This window comes from Emys orbicularis, chromosome 2 (assembly GCF_028017835.1).
Source record: "Emys orbicularis isolate rEmyOrb1 chromosome 2, rEmyOrb1.hap1, whole genome shotgun sequence".
In the NCBI taxonomy this organism is placed as follows: Eukaryota; Metazoa; Chordata; order Testudines; family Emydidae; genus Emys; species Emys orbicularis.
In genome coordinates this window covers 221615986-221636164 of record NC_088684.1, presented here as the reverse complement: position 1 = coordinate 221636164, position 20179 = coordinate 221615986, and the positions used below count along the sequence as shown (strand labels likewise).

General features: G+C 39.1%; 1 protein-coding gene across 2 annotated transcripts in view; it reads left to right on the top strand.

Moving 5' to 3' along the window:
• The window catches only part of RBMS3 (RNA binding motif single stranded interacting protein 3), a 970110-nt gene extending 953551 nt beyond the window's left edge, over window positions 1–16559 (top strand). For both annotated transcript variants that reach the window (XM_065399124.1, XM_065399125.1), the window contains 2 exons: window positions 13975–14055; window positions 16428–16559. In XM_065399124.1, the coding sequence (XP_065255196.1) occupies window positions 13975–14055; window positions 16428–16559 (213 nt within the window). The remainder of the gene's footprint in view (window positions 1–13974; window positions 14056–16427) is intronic.
• Window positions 16560–20179: the final 3620 nt, after the last annotated feature.

Here is a 20179-nt window from a genome sequence, read left to right as displayed (position 1 = left end):
CAATGTACATTTAAGGAGACATCGTAGGGATGGCTGTTTTTTGACATGCAGCAACTATTTATAGTATTAATTGGAATTAATGTAGTATAAATTACATGTGTACTACTACTACAGTGTATTGTGGATGTGCTTAAAGGATTTTATCCTGTCTTAGAATATGCACCTCTGACTCCTTTGACTTCACTTGTCACTTGGGGCACGTATCCTATGGTAGCTTCAGGCTTTAAATGAAAAATCTTTTAAAAATGAGTGAATATAGGTCTCCAAGCTTCAATTTTTCAACCATTTACAATTTGTAAAAGTTCCTACTCATCGGTAAAGGTTAAACATAGATGGAAGAGACCTTATTGGACCATCCAGTCTATCCCCCTGCAAATAGAGGAGTGCTCCTTATGGTACATTTTTGATTGAATGTCCTTTAAGATTAACAGATCAGTGGTCTACAAAACCCTATTTTACTTCAGTTGAAACCATTTATGAGTGAACAGAACTGCGCACACACAAAAAGCCCATAAAACCACACACAATCTTTTTTCTCACTTAAAAAAAAAAAGGTTTACATTTTTTAACTTGCCCTTGGGCTGAGATTTAGTCAAGTTTTTAAAGTTCAGAGCAAATTTTTACAACCCTTTTTGCCCTACTCCCTTCCAAGCAATGGAAACACCGATCAACAGTTTTAGTATTGTAATTCTGGTAGAAGTCACTGTCATACATTGCTTGAATGAGAGTTGACAGTGCTATTAGAAATATGACAATACCTCTGCCCTTGATCAGTGCATGCCATTTGGAAGTTTTCATTTTGGTAATTACATTTTTCCCAGATAGTAGCCGTAGTCATTGATCATACTAATGTCATTATAACTGATCCCCGTATAAGTCACCTTTTAAAGACACTTTCTGTCTTTCCCTACCTTATTCCTTTGTAGTCACAGGATAAGATTTCAGTATTTTTTGTCTACCTCTCATCTGATTGATTACCAATGCCACATTCTTCCCTTTATATGCCCTAGTAATATACACATCACATTCTTTCCCTCAGGGATCTTAATCAGAACAAGTAATGGCCTTTAGCTTTTCTCATTAGCAAAATGGAAAAGCACCATACCCAATCCATTTGAAATACACCATGGTAATAAGAGCTTATAGAAAAATGGCAGCATGCCAGCAGACACGGGGTCAGTTTACCTTAAAGGATTTTCAGCAAAAAATGTCACCTTTTCTGTCTGGCAAGCAAACATTTTGAGCCATAACTTACCGCATCTGTCTGTCAACCATTTAGCCGGTACCGCTTAAGTGCTGTGTGGAGAGTTCTATCAGATAGAGAACATTCATAAGGATGAAATATGGGTATTTGTAAGTGTATTAATGTCTTCCCCATTGTTACATTGCTCAGTGGTTTTCTGCATTTCAACTTCCTTCACCCCGGGATTGGGTTTTTTTCTCATTTTTCTCAAAAATTGACAACCTGAATAAAACTGCAACAAGAACAGCCATTGTTACTTACTGTTCTTTCAAGCCTTTACCTCAGAGCTGCTCCTCTTGTGCTTTCTTACTTTTGTTTTGGTTCCTCTCTAAAATTATTTACAACCAATACACTGGACTTTGAATGTGAAGAGAAGACTGATTAATTTTTTTAAGACTGTCAATTAATCGCAGTTAACTCACGAGATTAACAAAAAAATTAATCGTGATTAAAAAAATTAATCGCGATTAATCGCAATTTTGATCACACTGTTAAAGAATAGAATACCAATTGAAATTTATTAAATATGTTGGATGTTTTTCTACATTTTCAGATATATTGTATTCTGTTTTGTAATTGAAATCAAAGTGTATATTCTTTTTGATTACAAATATTTGCACCGTAAAAATGATAAACAAAAGAAATAGTATTTTTCAATTCACCTCATAAAAGTACTGTAGTGCAATCTCTTTGTCGTGAAAGTGCAAATTACAAATGTAGATTTTTTTTTGTTACATAACTGCACTCAAAAACAAAACAATGTAAAACTTCAAAGCCAACAAGTCCACTCAGTCCTACTTCTTGTTCAGCCAATCACTAAGACAAACAAGTTTGTTTACATTTACAGGAGATAATTCTGCCCTCTTCTTATTTACAATGTCACCAGAAAGTGATAACAGGCATTTTCATGGCACTTTTGTAGCCGGCATTGCAAGGTATTTACGTGCCAGATATGCTAAACATTCATATGCCCATTCATGAATGCCCAACATTCATGCTTCGGCCACCATTCCAGAGGACATGCTGAAGACGCTCATGAAAAAAATAATGCATTAATTAAAATTGTGACTGAACTCCTTGAGGGAGAAATGTATGTCCTCTGCTCTGTTTTACCCGCATTCTGCCATATATTTCATGTTATAGCAGTCTCGGATGATGACCCAGCACGTTGTTCATTTTAAGAACACTTTCACTGCAAATTTGACAAAATGCAAAGAAGGTACCAATGTGAGATTTCTAAAGATAACTACAGCACTCAACCCAAGGTTTAAGAATCTGAAGTGCCTTCCAAAATCTGAGAGGGACGAGGTATGTAGCATGCTTTCAGAAGTCTTAAAAGAGCAACACTCCAATGCGGAAACTACAGAACCCGAACCACCAAAAAAGAAAATCAACCTTCTGCTGGTGGCATCTGAACAAGTGTTGGTCCGCACTGCTTTGGATTGTTATCAAGCAGAACCTGTCATCAACATGGACACATGTCCCTTGGAATGAGTTGAAGCATGAAGGGACATATGAATCTTTAGTGCATTTGGCACATAAATGTCTTGCCATGCTGGCTACAACAGTGCCATGAGAACACCTGTTTTCACTTTCAAGTGACATTGTAAACAAGAAGCAGACAGTTTTATCTCCTGCAAATGTAAAGAAACTTGTATGTCTGAGCGATTGGCTGAACAAGAAGTAGGCCTGTGGACTTGCAGGCTCTAAAATGTTATATTGTTTTATTTTTTAATGCAGTTTTTTTGGTACATAATTCTACATTTGTAAGTTTGAATTTCATGATAAAGATATTACACTACAGTACTTGTATTAGATGAATTGAAAAATACTATTTTTTTTGTTTTTTTCAGTGCAAATACTTGTAATCAAAAATAAATATAAAGTGAGCACTGTACACTTTGCATTCTGTATTGTAATTGAAATAAATACATTTGAAAATGTTGAAAACATCCACAAATATTTAATTAAATGGTATTCTATTATTGTTTGAGTGCAATTAATCACGATTAATTGTTTTAATCGCTTGACAGCCCCAATTTTTTTTCTACTGAATTGAATTACTTTTCACTCAGCGCTGACTTTGTTAGGTATTGCTTTACATTAAAATGCAGACCGTTGATATTTGTGTTACCCAGAATAGCACAGGAGTTGAGGCATGAATCGGTACAGCTTGGTGATTGTATATCATTTGAATGTGTATGTGCAGGATCTGTCTCCTTTGGAGCTCTACCACACAAAGAACAGCCTTGGAATGCTGCTCTTCAGCCAACACCAAAGCACATTTGTTTCACCGGCCTTTCAAGCATTGTTAATGTAATTCCTGGGGAAATAAGTACTGCACACACCCATAAGGCATTATGGAGAAAGGTGTTTTTTTTTTTTTTTTAAATGTTCTTGTTCTCTAGGCCTTAACTACCTACCAATATTAAGAGGTATTCAGCACTAAAGTCAGCATGAAATGTCACTCCTCTCACATTTCATCAGCACTAGCTGCTTATCACATTTTCCCAGCAGAATGAGACATCTTACCACAATGCACAGAACGCATGAGCTGCTTGCCTGATTAGCATGTAATACACAGGACATGTAGTGCTCAAAATGGGATGGACACAGTAGAGGAACCCTTGTAAAATTGCAGTATAAATCTGAGCAGGGGAATAGAGCACAATGATAATATGGTAAAGGAGAAAGGAATATGGCACAAGAGGGATAATCCAAACCCTTGAAATAATAATAGTCTGTTTGCTTATTCTCTTTCTTTCAGCATTTTATTTGATTTTTTTCAGTCTCTTGCATCTTCTTTTTTTCTCTTAGTGCAAGAGAAAGTGTAAGAACTATTTAATTTCTGAGGTGTCCAGTATTTTGTTTCTGCTGCTAAAACATGCAGGGGCTCAATCCTGTAACCCTCTGTTCACTTTGAGCACTGAATACCTGTCTATATAGTATAGCAGATCAGTGTTGACTTGTGAACTGACAGTGCAGTTAAATCCACTTAATCAGCACCCTGAAAAACTGTATTTCCACTTCATTGTAAGATTGCCATGGAATAGATTCAGTGTGACACATTTCAGTAACCCCTTGTGATGGGATGGACTAGGTCCAGAGGCTCCCTGTGGGAGGCTCGGGGTCCTGCCACACCCCATCCCAGAGAGGAGGCAGAAAAGAAGTCCTCCAAGTGACCTAGTGTGGCTGCAGGGAGCAGCCAATCAGGGCCCAGGAGGGACACGTAAAAAGCCGCAGAGCCAGAGAAAGTCAGTTGCTGCCTTGAGCTGGAGGAGAGAGCACTGTGTTCCTGGCTGACTGAAAGCAACAGGACCACGGACAGATAAGTCTGCTGGCAGGGACTGGGGGAGCAAAGAAGGCGCTCCTGGCTGGCTGCTGGGACTGAACCCAGAGATGGCTTCAGGAAGACAGTGTCTCCAGGGGGGAAGCCCTGTGGGTATGGCCCATACTAGGGCTTGGACAAATTAAAGACTGTATATACCGGAAGGGATTTGTTCTGTTTCATATAGAGACAGTGACTTGGCTGAGTCACTGAAAACCTGCCTGAGAAACCACCAACAGGGGTCGTCACCTTAAACTGAAAGACTGCAGACACACCCAACCAGAAGGGGGCACTTGTGAATGGCGGGTCCCATGCCGTTACACCCCTTCACAATGGATAAATAGCACACTTAGGGCCAAATCCTGAAGTTTTCTTAATCAGTCCTTACCAGGGCCGGCTCCAGCTTTTTTGCCTCCCCAAGCGGCAAAGCAGGAAAAAAAAAAAAAAGATCAAGCCGACGGCGGCACTTTGGCGGCAGCTCAATCGCGCTGCTTCATTCTTCGGCGGCAATTCTACGGCGGGTCCTTCGCTCCTTCTCTTCCTCTTCGGTGGCAGCTCAAAGAGGAAGAGAGGGACTGAGGGACCCGCCGCCGAAGACCCGGACGTTCCGCCCCTTTCTATGGGCTGCCCCAAGCACCTGCTTCCTTTGCTGATGCCTGGAGCCGGCCCTGGTCCTTACTCTGGCAGAACACCCACTGATTTTGATCTTCATTTTCCCTCGGTAGGTACTGAGTATGGACTGCAAGATTTTGAAGCACATAGGGAAAAATAATCTCACAAAAATGCCCTCCCCTGCCCTTACACACACAGAGACTTAACTAATGATCATGTAAATTTATGAAGGATGTTAACTGACTGATTTCTATTCCCACAGAAAATAACATTTTGTAGTGTAATATGCTAAAACTATAATTCTTTACGTTTAATGGCAGTTTCATTTTCCAATGAAGGTAATGTTACCCTCACTCTGTGATCATATATTAATGTAACTGATGGATCTGACTAAAACATTATACATACAAGGTTCCTTTATAAGGCTCTTTTTAATGAGATAATCCAGCAAAAAGCCTTAAAACTGCCTTTTTTTATAAAAAGCTTTCATTACGACTTACAGAAATATTTGGATTCTAGGAATCTTATTGGGACAAAGGACTGAGCAATACTGTATTTCAACTCCGGTATGGGCTTCACGGGGGTACTCTTGGTAGTATATGCCAGTGGCTCACTACATCATCTCTCTCATCTGTGTATCATTTCCACACAGGTGATCGTAAAATTCTTTCTGCTTCAGTGAAATTATAAATACTAATACTTATATGATCTTTACTATGTTTCTGCCTATTCTTCTCTGTGCATCTAGTTATCAGCTTTTAATTACATTGCTACATCTGTATCAGTGTTAGGTCCTAGAGCTGTCCATACTCAAGGATGTTGTTAAAACAGAAATGGAAAAGTGTGTGATACAGGAGTAGTCATTATGTAACAACTCTGAATGTTTCTTTCACATTGTCTTAACAATAAATTAATCCAAACTGCTTGGAAACTCACTTATTGGGGGTAGAGTAGTTTACATCTTTTAAGACTAGATTCTTGGAGATAGGCTCCGTGAGACACATTCATCAACTATTAGCATTGAGAAGGCACTGTGCTGCTTGTCCAAAAAGACCAGTAACATGCTACAGAAATAATCAGGCAATTCAAACCTGCCATGTCAGAAAACCCAGGTTTGGTTATTTCCTGTGAAACATTTTTAATGAACACTTAACTTGAAAATATTTTAACAGTCTTGGCTTCCATCCTCCTCAGGGATTAATAGAAAGGATTGTAGTTATATAGAAATTGATGGGAATGATTGTATGTAAATGTCCAGGAAAGGGAGTGCAGAGAGAGTTTTGTGACAAAAGAAACCATCTTGGAGGCTATTCAGGTGTATCGTTTCTTCATTCTCTTCAGTGCACCAGGTCTGAAGCAAAAATCTAAGGGATGACAGAAGTTCAGTGATAACCAACACTCACTGAGCAAGTCAAATGTATTTTAGGGCTTGTCTACATGGCAAGTTACTGTGTGTCAGCTCAGCAGCTTGCTGCGCAGAAACCTCCCGTGTAAACATTGCTACAGACCATACTTCTGTGTTTGAAAACTGATCCATCAAACTTCTGAGACAATTTGATTTGTGCAAAAAAGGCAGTTTTCACATCCTGAAACCATTCACGTGTGCATCACAGCAGTGGAGAATCAGTCTCCATATTTACACAGTCACCTAGGCTCACTACCCACATTGGAGATTGTGACACAGGAGGGAATGTCAGAATAGATACACTGAAAATGTAAGCCAACATTTTCAAACTAAAGGTAAGTTCCCATAGCCATATGTAGGCTCCTAAATATAATATGAATTCATAAGTATGAATGATTCCTATGAAATATCTTGTTTGGTTGTAAAGAAACAGGATATTTTTCCACAGCACTGATGGATTTTCTTGGGCATTTTTTTCTCTATGTATGTGTGTATGTTAATTGATATGTGTTCTGAAAAGGATTTTGAACTTTCAAACACACATGTAGGTAAAATCTTTTTTCCATCCTTTCAATTTCTAAAAGTGGCTAGAATGTGTGTCAATTTTTACGTGGCTTATCAGTTTCTAGAGACATTCCTGGGTGCCATTTACATTTACTGCAGTTGTTACAAATGCTGTGCTTCATATGCAAGTGAATGTGTGGTTCATGGCTACGTGTGGCAATCTGGCTGAATTCACTTCCACTTGAATTAAATATCCTTTATCTGAAAAGTCCTGCTCACTCTGCTTTAGTAGCAGGCCTGAGCTTGGGAAATTAAAAAGATTTATTATATAAGGGACTTCTTAGCTCATCTGCACTATTCTTCTAACATCTTTTCATTGCTCTATTTTCCAAAAGTAAAGATTTGTGAAGGATACTTAGAGCTCATGAAGAGAAAAGGAGATTAGTTTGGAACTAGAGTTGTTGAAGTATTCTTCTCTCTACCTTCATCTAACTTGCTCAGAGAATTAGGTAATATCTCATTAGGAAGGTTGAAAGGGAAGTGACAGTTGGTGTTTGTAAATCCCCTTGTGTTAATGAGCAGCAGGGAAGGGAGTTGAAAACTAAAGATTTCTAGTTTCTTCTTGAACAATGAATGAGATAGCCCAGTGACTGAGATCTGTGGAATGAAGGGTGCTATTCTTCGCCGCCCTATGGTAATTTTATGTCACAAAATCATATTGTATTTAAGACCACAATAACTGTGGAGAAAAATATTGAAATACAGCTATAGCAAAAATCATCATTTTTGTTTCTCACATCTTTTTAATAGGGAATTATAAAATTATCACTAAAACTCGTAGAAAAATTACAGAGTCCACAGCTCTGTAGGGCTTCTAGAGTTGAGCCCCAAAATCAGAAAGTCTCTGTATGTTATGTCAGAAGCTATGGTTGCTAGGAGCTGTATTCCATTGAACTACAACTCCATCTTGCCAGAATTATAGACTGGAAGAACACAATGAGGCAATACTTTAATCCATCAAGGAACTGGGAACTCACAAATGAGAAGGTAGAACCCAGGGGCAGAATGTCCCAAAGAGAAGAGATTTTATTCTATAAGACTCAGGGAATCTGTAGTTTTTCCACCATGCCGAGGAGGGAATTCTAAGGCAGGAAGGCGATTTTCCCCAGAGGGAGACATTTATGGTTAAAATGTATCCAGCAACAGTGTGACTTTCATCAGTTTCTCCAGCGATACAAATATTTTCACGTAGCTCTATTGCTGATGCAGTGTCTAGACTTCTTGGATCGTAAGCAAGAGCTGGCATTAATTCAGTGGATCCTAAAATGCTAACTACTATCAATGTACTCCAGCACACACAAGATGTGGATTTCATCACGGCACAGATAATCACTAAGAGTGAAACTGTGGGACCCTTGCTCACATGAGTCACACTGGTTAGCATTTATTCACACAAGTGGTCCCATTTAAGTGTACTTCAGTAGGACTGTTCTCATGTAAGTGCTCACCAAAATGAGAATAGGTTCCTCCATTTGTTTCTGAGTTCAACTGAAAATATCTGAGTATTGTGGTGAGCATGTAAATGGTTACAGTGAGAGAAAAGATCTTCACAGGATTCACTGTATTTTTTTCGATCCTTAAATAATTGTAAAACAGACCCACAGCTATGAAAGAACCAAGGTAGGTTTTCACACTTCTTTTTCTATCTAAAGGCCACATGAATAAGTACTACCTCATACTCATGTTAGGTAGTACTTATTCATGTGAGTAGTCCCATTGACCATAGTAGGACTACTCAGATAAACGAATACTACTCAGTATGAATAAAAGTTTCAGAGTTTATATCTAGCATATAATTAAACATAGATATTAATTGGTATTTTCCAAATTCCTCTGATGTTGTGATGTCTAAACCAGGGAAATATGATCACTATTGTTATGCCACCCATTCCTATTCAGCTTTCATGATGTAGCACATCCTAAGACTTATTGTGGCCAAGAGCATTAACTCTTCATGTCCAACAGGCTTCTTCTATTTGCAATATATTATCTTAAAATAAGAAACAACTAGACCTACAAACATTCTGAACAAATCAATAGATAACAGTCTTAAAGGTCGTAAAACTATGTGGTGTAAAAGGTATATATTTCTTTACATTTTGTTAGACTTATGTGACTTTTTGTCCTCTATAGTTTGTGTCCTCAGATAGACAGAAACAAAAACCCTAGAAGAGAGTATGAGATGAATCAATAAAAGCTAAATTGGTGTCCGTAATAAGCAAGACTTGAAATTAAGCAGTCAGACATCCTGAGATGTGCATTGCACTAGAATATTGCACACTGTGAGCACAAACCAAAGGTGCTTTAGGTACAGTATGTGAAAACAATAGCAGTTTAAAGGGAAATCAGAAGCATCAGCACTGCCAATGCTGTTTCTTTTTCTTGGTGGAAATTGTCAGTCTTTAAAGTGTAGTTATAGTCAGAAAAATGATTGTGCCAAACAGACACTATTTTACTGTTCCCAGTGCCTTAGAGTTGCTATTCATTTTGCTGTCAAAAAGCCAATACAGTGCTGGGACAGTGAGTGATCGCCATTCTGCTGAATATGCACAAGTCAGAATAGACTAACTACATTCCAATTGCAGAATCTCCATTCCTGATGATGGCACATGAGAAAAAAGGAGCACCGTTTGATTTCCACATCCTATTTGGCAGCAATGAAACTTCATTTTCCTTTTAGTTAAGTCGTCTGTTTACTTGTAAGCTGAACAAATGTGTGTGTGTGTGTGTGTATCTCACACTCACATCCCACTCCCTGCAGTAAAATATGTGAGAGTGGCTTTAAACAAAGGAAATCTCTGTGTGGATCTCCTAGCAGAGATTTCCCCCACATCAAAGCATAATTTGGGAATAGGAATCTAGTGCATCTTTGCAGACAACATGTTGGAGGTGCCCTCCAGACAATTGTGAGATTGGGCGTACTCTGTGATTTTTGTCAAAGTACACAGATAGGACTGGTAAGAACAATGTCTAGATCTGACAACTCAATACTCATACGACATTTAAGCATTTGAACAATCTGTTGCATTCAGCCAAGAACTGCTTAAGCAATACTGTGCATAATTTCCTGGGACCCATGGGAAACCAGCTACATTGAGGCCCTGTGACTCTGGTATAGCTCTGGCCTCTAGAAACCCAATGGAGCTGGACCACCATGGTGCCCCTGAGCCATGGCTACCTCCAGGAACACACTTAATGCAGAATCCCTACCATACATGAATTTAAACAGAGAAGATAATACAACTTCCATTTTCCTTCAGAATTTCTGTGAGGCTGGAGGGAAGGAAGTTTTGTACTCCACCTCTCCCCACTCCCCAAGGTAGCTAGCACTAGTCTGAGCCCACCTGTTACCCCACTACACTCTGTAAGGTTTAGGGGAAGAAGTGGATGATGTGTCAGAGAGAGCTTAGGCCCCATCCCAATACAGGAAGAGATCAGTCCATCCCCTAGTATGGAAATTACTGAGACAAAGTCAACATGAAACCTCCCCTGTGCCATTTTACAGTCACTTTCAGATATTAACCAACTGTAAAGCACAGAAGACAAGAAATTAAAGTGGTTGGGATTATCTAGTTTAGAAAGGAGAGAAATCAGGGTTGCCTTCATTGAGGTAACCCCAAGGATAGTGGGCATAGAAAAAATGATCAGTTTCTCTTTTTGACCTTTCCCCGTATATTATTAGAAAAACAGTCACTCAGTCCTTACTTTCATCTCCAGTCTGGAAAACTAGTATGGACCCTAACACCTGCACAGAGTCCTGTGGAAAGCAGTTGAACTGCGTGTGGCATTAAGGGGTCCACATGGGATCCTTGATGAGAGAAAGTATGGTCCTGTGGTTCTGGTACTAACCTGGGTCTCGGGAGACTTTATTTCTGTTCTCTGGCACAAACTTAGTGTATGTCTGTTCCCCATCTGTAAAATGGGGTTAATGACACTTCCCCACCTCACAGGGGTATTGTGAGGACATACACATTAAAGATTATGAGGTGCTCAGATATTCTGGTAATGGGTGCCATGTAAGTAACTAAGAGATAGCTGATGGTTCTGGTGAATGTGTGTGGTGAGGGGCTAATAGATGAGCAGCAATCTAAGAGTCAGAGTGCACAGAGCAGCAATGTGCACTATGGGGCTGTGATGTCTAAAGTGCACTAATGTATTGCAATTATTTGGTCCATGTAGACCTTGCTGGTGCGCACTAAATGTCCCCTACTGTGCTTTAATGTAGTACCATTTAAAACAGTACTATGTTAAAGCACATTAGGGAACCATTAGCATGAACCAGCAGGATCTTCATGGGCCAATTAATGAGCAACACATTAGTGCACTTTAGAAACTGCACCCCCGGAGAGCACATTACCTCCACCGTGTAGACACGCCCTAAGATACATATTGGTGCATCTGTTTGCAGGATTGGCACTTAACACTTACGGGGCCAAATTTTCTGCCAGTATAGTTCCATTTCTGTCAGAGGAGTTAAACCATCAGTGAATTTCCCTTTTATCCATTGAATTCAAAGCACTTAAAAAAGAAAAGTAGGTTTTACAGAAGGAGAAAATGATACATGGAGAGACAAAGGAGCTTACCTAAGATCACTGTATGAGTCAGTGGCAGAACTGGGAATAGTCTCCTGATTCTCTTGTATTCCAAAGGGCAGTACATTTAGAACTAGTAAAAGTAAATATTTCATGCATGCCTCCTATACTTGTCCTGTGGAACTCACCGCTGAAGGATATTGAAACAAATAAAGTCGCCTGATTTTAAAAGTGGTTTAATAATTTTGTGAGGTCTCATAAGACTTTATTTAGTTATGTGTTTATTTGTGTGCAAACTAAGATGACGATAGAGATAATCACATCTAGTGATTCAGAGCACATATGCTGATTTTCCACTGGGTTCCAGGAAGAACTTAAAAGAAAACAACATTGCCTAGAACTGCTTTTTTTCTCTTCTTTATATAGATGTTTTTAATTTAAAAATAATTTGCTTCAGAGAAACAAACTTCAATGAGAATTTAAAACAGGCTTTGTGGAACTATGAGAGTGAGCACTTCAAGTAAAAGCTCACAATTAATTTGGAAGAATACTGTCTAGCATATAGGATGGCAGCAGATGACAGCAGCGTTACAAAGCAGACTGAATGAAATAGAAGCTGAACAGACTCTCACTCTTATAATATTCTCATCCATGACTAATGTTCATGGCCAGAGAATAGCCCTACTATATGCTGCAGTACAACCAGGGTATTTGGCTTAAATGTCATTGGTTGATCGACATTGACCAAGAAAACACTGAACTCCTCAATCTGTAACAATTATCTTTTTGAAGAGAAACAAAAAAATATCATCAGGAAGTTGTGGCAGGAGGCAGACATAATATGGATGGGTGACACTCCTGTCTCTTTGGCCATATTCAAAGAAGATGCAGTGAATTTCAACAACATCATTATAATTACTTACAAATACATAATGTGGTGCCACTAATGTGAGCCTAAATCCTGCACTCCTTACTCACTGTTTTTATATAGGCAAAACTTCCACTGAAGTCAGTGGGACTTTTACCTTAGCAAGGACTGTGGAATTTTGCCCTCAGTATTCTTGTCTATGCCATTTCTGCACCCCAAACATTTCTTGGGCAGTGCATCTGTTACACGCCTCTTTGCATTCTCATAATGCAGTTTTGCTGTGGACATTTCAAACAACACAGTTAATTTAAAGGTGTGCTGAGAAAGCATTTGAAATGTGTATTTCACAATAATCAGTGGAAAAAATCCTGCAAGCACCTCCTAACTCAGCCAGAAAACTCAAGCGATATTTAACTCATTTTAAAATTCATCAAATACATCCTGGGTAGGTTCAGATCTCCAGTGCATCTTTGAAGACAACATGTTGGAGATGCCCTCCAGACAATTGTGAGATTGGGCGTACTCTGTGATTTTTGTCAAAGTACACAGATAGGACTGGTAAGAACAATGTCTAGATCTGACAACTCAATACTCATACGACATTTAAGCATTTGAACAATCTGTTGCATTCAGCCAAGAACTGCTTAAGCAATATTGTGCATGAAGAGAATAATGCTGTACCAATGGTGAAATTCGCATCCACTCATAATTAAGGACTGGTTTCCTGTAGTGCTTGGGAGAGAGAATATCTTAGAAGAAGCTAGTACTATATGTTGACAGAATAATAATTTGGCAAAGTTTCGTGATATTTAAAAAGGCTTCCCGGATATTAAAAAGAATTCATATGTAGAAGGAAATTCAGTTAGTGCCCCTAAGTACAAAAAGCAGAAACTCTCAGATATCTGTTCTTTCCTGATCTTCATATCTCCACAGACGTGATTGTTCCCATGTTCAGGGTTAGAGTAGTGTGGAGGAAGTACGCTAATTTCAGCCCTAAGTTTATTTTTGTAGGTATCATTTAAAAATGTGGATTCCAAGAGCTTCCTTAGACTTTTCTACATAATCACTGCATGCGTGATGTTATTGTGTCTCCCTGGTATTTTCTTCATATGTAGATATAGAACTCTCTCCAGTTATAAAGCATATGACAAAATAATAAAATCTAAACCCATCAGCACTGTATACTATGATCTCTTGGTGTTGCTTTCAATCATATGTGCCATCACTAAGCAGGTCAGGATGTATGATTTTAATGGCCAATTCCTACCATTAAGTAAAATTATTAGCAAAAAATAATGGTGTGGTGTACAGTGCATACAAAACCAATACATTCTGTACTGTAACCAAATCTATATAACCAAATCTATATAATGCATTGTGGTTTTCTATTTCTAATATAAATGTGCCTTTGACTTATTCTAGTATATGACTGCTGCTGCACCTATGCAAGGGACCTACATTCCCCAGTACACTCCTGTGCCTGCAACAGCTGTCCCCATTGAAGTAAGTTTACCTCCATTCATGCAAGTAGGGTGAAGGGTTGACAAACCACAAACCTATTCGTCATTGAACCTGTTGTATATCAAGAAGGGTCAAACGTTGCTTTACCAAACCAGACCTTATGCTGCTCTTAGATTTGGGATTGCACTTCAACTTTTCTTTTCTTTTCTTTTCTTTTTTTTTTTTTTTTTTTTTTTTGGAAGATCTGCAAGTGCTCTTGTTTTTGCATTTGTTTTGCTGTGCATAGGAAATGGAATAAACCATTCTTGATGTTTCATGTATTTGGGAGGGAGATGGGAAAATGCAGGAAAACAAAACCAACCAGCAAACCACGAACCCAAAGAGATTCCAGAAGAGACGATGGCAAGAGGGTTTGATTCAGTCCTTAGTGAGTGTAGGTGACTGCTGAAAACATGCAGCAACCAGAAAAAGTGATTGAGCAATGGAAACCTTCCTCTTGTACATACAGACGTGGAGGATGCTGCACTGACTGAGTGCTTTTTCATCCTTGAGGAAGGATTCGCTCTCTCCCTCCTTGGGGCTGAGTCATGCTGATGACATTCTAATGAGTAAGTATTTACTCAACCCTGTAGAGCACAAGCTGCCTGGAGCACTTCAGCCCAACCTCCAATGCTGTGCATCTTCATAAGGGCATCTGACACAACGAGAGGGAGGCTTGGGAAATAAAGACGCTGTTACTCTTAAATTCGTATTCTTCTCTCCATTTTTAACCTCTTCTCCCCTACTTTGTGATAATGTGAGGGGCACTATTGTCTCAATACTTTAGTCTTCAGCTGTCTCTCCTCTGGAGTTGAGGCTATTACTGCTACATGGGTTGGCCAGTTGAGGATGCTCTTCGAGCTGTTGTTTTGGCACTTCTCCGCCCGCAGTCAAGTGGATCCACCATAGTTTTCCCAGTCTCCATGGCTGCAAATTCTCTGAATCCCAAATGATCTACCACCTGGTAGGAAAGGCCCCTACTGGCGTTGTTGTTGGGTTTTTTTTTTTTTTTTTTTTTTTTGGTCGTATTCAGCTGGTCTTATTTAAATCTTCATTGCATCAGTTTCACCCTAAATCAGATTTTAAATATATCATAGTGACTACTTTAAATAGCCTTCATTAATTATTAAAGGAACTAAGTAGAAGACCTACCGTAACATTTGCTATAATCTGGCAATTATTGTTTTAGTATATTACCATAGCACCTAGTCATGGGTGAGCGCCGCATTGTGCTAGGCGCTGTACAAACAGAACAAAAAGCTGTTCCCTGCCCCAAAGAGTTTACAATTTAAATCTAAGGCAAGAGACAACAGATGGATGCAGATAGACAGGTGATTACAAGGAAACAATGAGCCAGTATTGGTCAGCATGGCAGGCAGTGGACTCTAAGAACCTTTGAAAAAGAAATTGTCACAGAGATTTAAAATGCACCACCCATTGTTTATATAGGACTCAGATAACAGCAAAATTGAGTGCTTTGTGCTCCCTCTTCTGGCTCTACAGAGTGCAATTTACTACTACATTCTATTCCCAGAAGTGCGCTGCTGGTATCATTGGTGTGGTTGATGCAGACAAGCACAGAAGTAAAGAGAATATGGCTAATTTCAATAGAAATGTAAAAAATTAAAAAATGCCAAAATAGGAGAAACAAAATTATCAATGAAATAATTGTAATTGCAGGTTTTCAAGGCAAATGCATATAATGTCGAATGCATACATACATATATGCCTCAAAGCCTCATTAGTGCAACGTCCTATTCGGTAAAATCTTTTGTTTGTCTCAAATTTATTTTAAAAGAGAAAACACTCTGAATAAAAACACTAAATCAATGCAAATACACTAGTGTTCAAAGCATGCTACAGTGTCTGCACCATGTGTGTTACAGCACAATATATTGCAAAATCCGGTGGGACTTGGTTCTGCTCTCACACCAGTGTAAATCAGAAGTCAATGTTAGACCAAGGTAAAGTCAGTGTAAGTGAGGTAAAAAAAAAACAGATCAACCATGCATATGTAATAAAAATAACATATACAGGGTGAAATCTTGGTTCCACTGAAGTCAATGGAAACGTTGTGACTTCAGCAGGGCTGGGATTTCCCCCATAATGTGTAGATATTTTTCACCACTGCATGTTAGAGCACAGTGCTCCAGGTACTCTGTGAATTGAGGCTGTTTCTCATTGCCAGGCCAGATCACCTTGTAAATTGATAGCATTTGTGTCATGTCAGCATGTGGTTTCTGCTATCCCAGACACTCTCAACAATGCAAACCAATGGTACTGATACACAGAAATAAAGAAGTGGTGAGATGGTGCTGAACACCTTCATGTGATTAATATCAGTAAGACCTTTGTGTCCCTATTTGCTTCCATAGGGTGTCGTTGCTGATACTTCTCCACAGACAGTAGCATCTTCATCACAGGAAGCCGGTGGTCAACAGCAACAGATGACAGTGGAAACATCCAGTGAACATGCACCTGCATATTCTTACCAACAGTCTAAGTAAGTAAGACTGTGATTAGTCACTGTTAGGGCCATATATGATATTGTGTTTGGAATACAGAGATCTACGTTCTGCTCTCAATTGTGATAGTATAAATTCAGAGTAGCTCTATTGAATTCAGTGGAGTTGCTCTGGTTTTACACCACACATTGGCTCAGCAATCAGCACACTGGGCAAAATCCCAAACAGGTGTTAAGAGGCTACAACGTTTAGTCAAATTCTGCAGTGATGTCAATGGAGCAGTAAGTTCCACATCTGGTGGTTAGTTTTTCAGGATGTGAATGTAACTGACAAAGTAGTGTAAATGGCATTCAGCAGGTGTGCAAAACTAGTGTCACTTGCACGTTGAGAGAGAAGAAGGGGTGCTGCAGAAAAGGCAACCTCAAGAAAAGTTAGGGGGGCTGTTTTATCTTGCCCCTGACCTCTGCTCACTGCATTTGCTCCCATAGAATAATACCATAAGTTCAAAGTTCAACCTTATTTTCAACGCACTTAATGGTTGAGCCAAGTTCTCCCCATGTTCTAGAAACAAAACAGCCCTCACCTCTTCTGCTCCGGTGCCACAGTGGAATTGTTACTCAGAAGGGAGAGGTTATTTGTGCAGAAGACAGAGCATAAATGATTATGAACCACACCAAACCCCTGTCCCAAGTGCAAAGTACTCTCTTTTGCCTTGGTCTTCCAATGAAGGTACATAGCACATCACACAAAAAAACATTCACACACAGCTTTCGACCAGGAGAATGAAATGAAGAGGGATCCTCACGTGACGTATGCTGGACCCTGTTTAATGCATCATGGGAAGGTACTCAGATACCATGGCGATAGGCACAGTAAAACATACGAAACAGAATAGAAATCTATCCATCTGGTTGGTTGCTTCACCTGCCTTGTTGTTGCACTTGTTTTTAAGCATTAAGTTGCACTTGTTTTTCACACCAATTGAATGCCAAACTGGTGCAAGGTACACCCACCGTTTGGCCAACGTACATGTACCCAATGGGTAGCTTACATAATCAGTATTGTTTATTGCTGCAGAATTTGGCCCAGTATGTATTTTACAGATGGAGCCAATCACACACCTCTTCTCTATATGTCTGATGTACTCAGAGGCACAGTATGTTTGTGTACCTGTTCTTCCATCATTTTCTTTAATACCTATAAAAATGAATAATGGCAGCCTACTTAGAGAATATAATGGCTCAAGAGAAAAATATACATGACGACTCCATGCTGGTTGCCTGGTCTGATCATTGTGTTCTGAAGGGATTTTGAACTAACCATTCTCATTTTCCAATTCCCTTTCCCTTAAGCAAAAAAGACTTAAGTTCAGAAGCTCCCAACATGTAGCTGGGGGCAGTTTCTGCTGGACTTGTGCCTATATTGCAAAGATGATAGCTCTTTTTTGAAATGACTGCTGGATTTTTCCACTATAAAATTCCGATCTTCTCTGAGAATATCCCTCATCTCACATACTCAGCTATTGCATGACTGCTATAGCAGATGCTGTTCTCATGTCATTGGTATTTATATTTAGGGGAATTTCTTTTTCAATCACGTAGGTAGGTACACTACAGGCTATCTGGATGTTCCTTTTTGTTTTGTTTTTCTGGTTTTTTGCTGAAACATGCCAGCTGTTTCTGTGTCCGCAAATTGTGGTTTCAAATGCCAAGACTTGGGAGGTGATCGATACAGAAAGAGCATATGCAATTTCTAGTTAAAAAAAAGTTAAAATATTTTTCAAAAGCACCACTTATAAAAGATCATATCGAATAAATATATTTTTTTCAATTTAAAAGCACATTTAACAATAATAAAAACGATGTCCAGTATAAGACAATAATTTCCATTCTGGCAGAGAGGAAGTAATTAACCTGATTAGATGCTGATTCTAATCATTTATAGCCAAGGGAACATGCAGAGCTTATAAAAGAATTTTCTAGAAGCTCATGAGAGGGATGTTATAATCACTTCTTTAATTATATTTATCTTTCTGTGAACTAACCGGAAAATAACAACCAACAAATGGATAAGAATGTCTTGAAATTGAACTGGGTGTGATAAAGATTTTGTATTGGCCTTGTAGGTAAGTGTAAACTAGACAACTGGTGAAAAAAAAATTCTTTCTTGGCCAGGAAAGATATTCTTTCATTTACCCTGTTAGACTGGTTTTTAATAGTGATTTCATCTTAGTGCATTCAAATTTAAGGCTGATACACTAGTCAAATATCCCCCAGCATAAATCCAGTAATGTGAGCAAATTATACCATGGGTGAATTTGGCTCTCTATCCTTCGGCTCTGAGCAGAATACTCCACTTCATTAGGAAGGTACCTCAGTCATTTTAGACCAAAGGAATCTCTGTCCCTTGCAAATCTTCGTATAAATTAACATATACAAATGTGAAATCTTGAAAGTGAAGTTAGAGCGAACTCTTTTGTCTCAGGAATTCCACCCTCTTGCCTCTGGGCAAATGTCTGTTTGCTGGACAGGAGCTCTCAGGCTTTAAGTAGGAGAGAAAGATTTTTGGGTTTTCTGGGAAGATAAATCCAGTACCAGATTAAAGAATGCATGATGCTTCTACCTGGGAGAAACAGTCTTTTTTGAGTACAGATTTTAGGTCCCACAAGAAACTTTCCAGGGAAACGCACAATAACTCGCTTACACTAATGACAGCAATGCCGACAGTCCAGATAACACCCTCGGATAGGCAGTAAAATCACAGAAGGTGGGCAGTGCAACCTGAATGGCTGTATATAGGGGAAGAAAAACCTGAACAGCTGAAAAGGGGAATTAAAACTGAACACAAGAAATTCTAGAAGAAAAAGGATGGCCAAACAACCACAATGCAAACAGGCATACAAAGACAAATATAACACTCCTGTGCAATGGGTTCCCCCTTACACCAGGGCTAACTCCGAACACAAATTATGAGTTAGCTGAGAATGCTGAAGACTCAGTGGCAAAAACTTTGGGCCTAAGTGCATAAATGTTGGTCAGCTTGTAAAATGTGGGGCTCATTGGCACAGGTAAGGAACTCCTCGGGCGGGTAGGAGATAGGATGTACAAATCAGTGATTTGGGTGGCTACCTCTCAGGAACCACTAAGTCTTTGGTGATGTTTGTGGAGCCTTCTCTGAAGCATAGTAGGAGATTTCTCAGATCCACTCACAGTTTCCATCCTCCTGACAAGGAGCAAGGACCCTACTAAGACTTGTTGCCTCCAGTTGCCCCCTAAGTATACAGGTACAGAATGCTAACAAATATCTGAATAGGTCAATGCTTCGGAAAATCCGTAAGGAAACAGACAAATCTTACATTCCACCATCACTATCTGAAAATGTCTGTTCTTTGGAAAATACTGACTGTAATTATTTCATATAATGACATAGTCCCAGAAAGGGAGCTATATGGGAAAGCACTCTGATTCATTACGGTTCTTTTCTTTTAAAAATATATACTGAGTAAAACAACCAAAAAAAAGCAATCCTAACTGAATATTTTAAAATTGGGCAAAAGGAAAACTATTGGCTTTTCTTATGTCGAGTTTCCACCTGGAGAGGAGTTTTACAGAAGAGCTGTAAACCCCTAAACGTGGAGGCTTACAAGAGCAGCACTAACCATC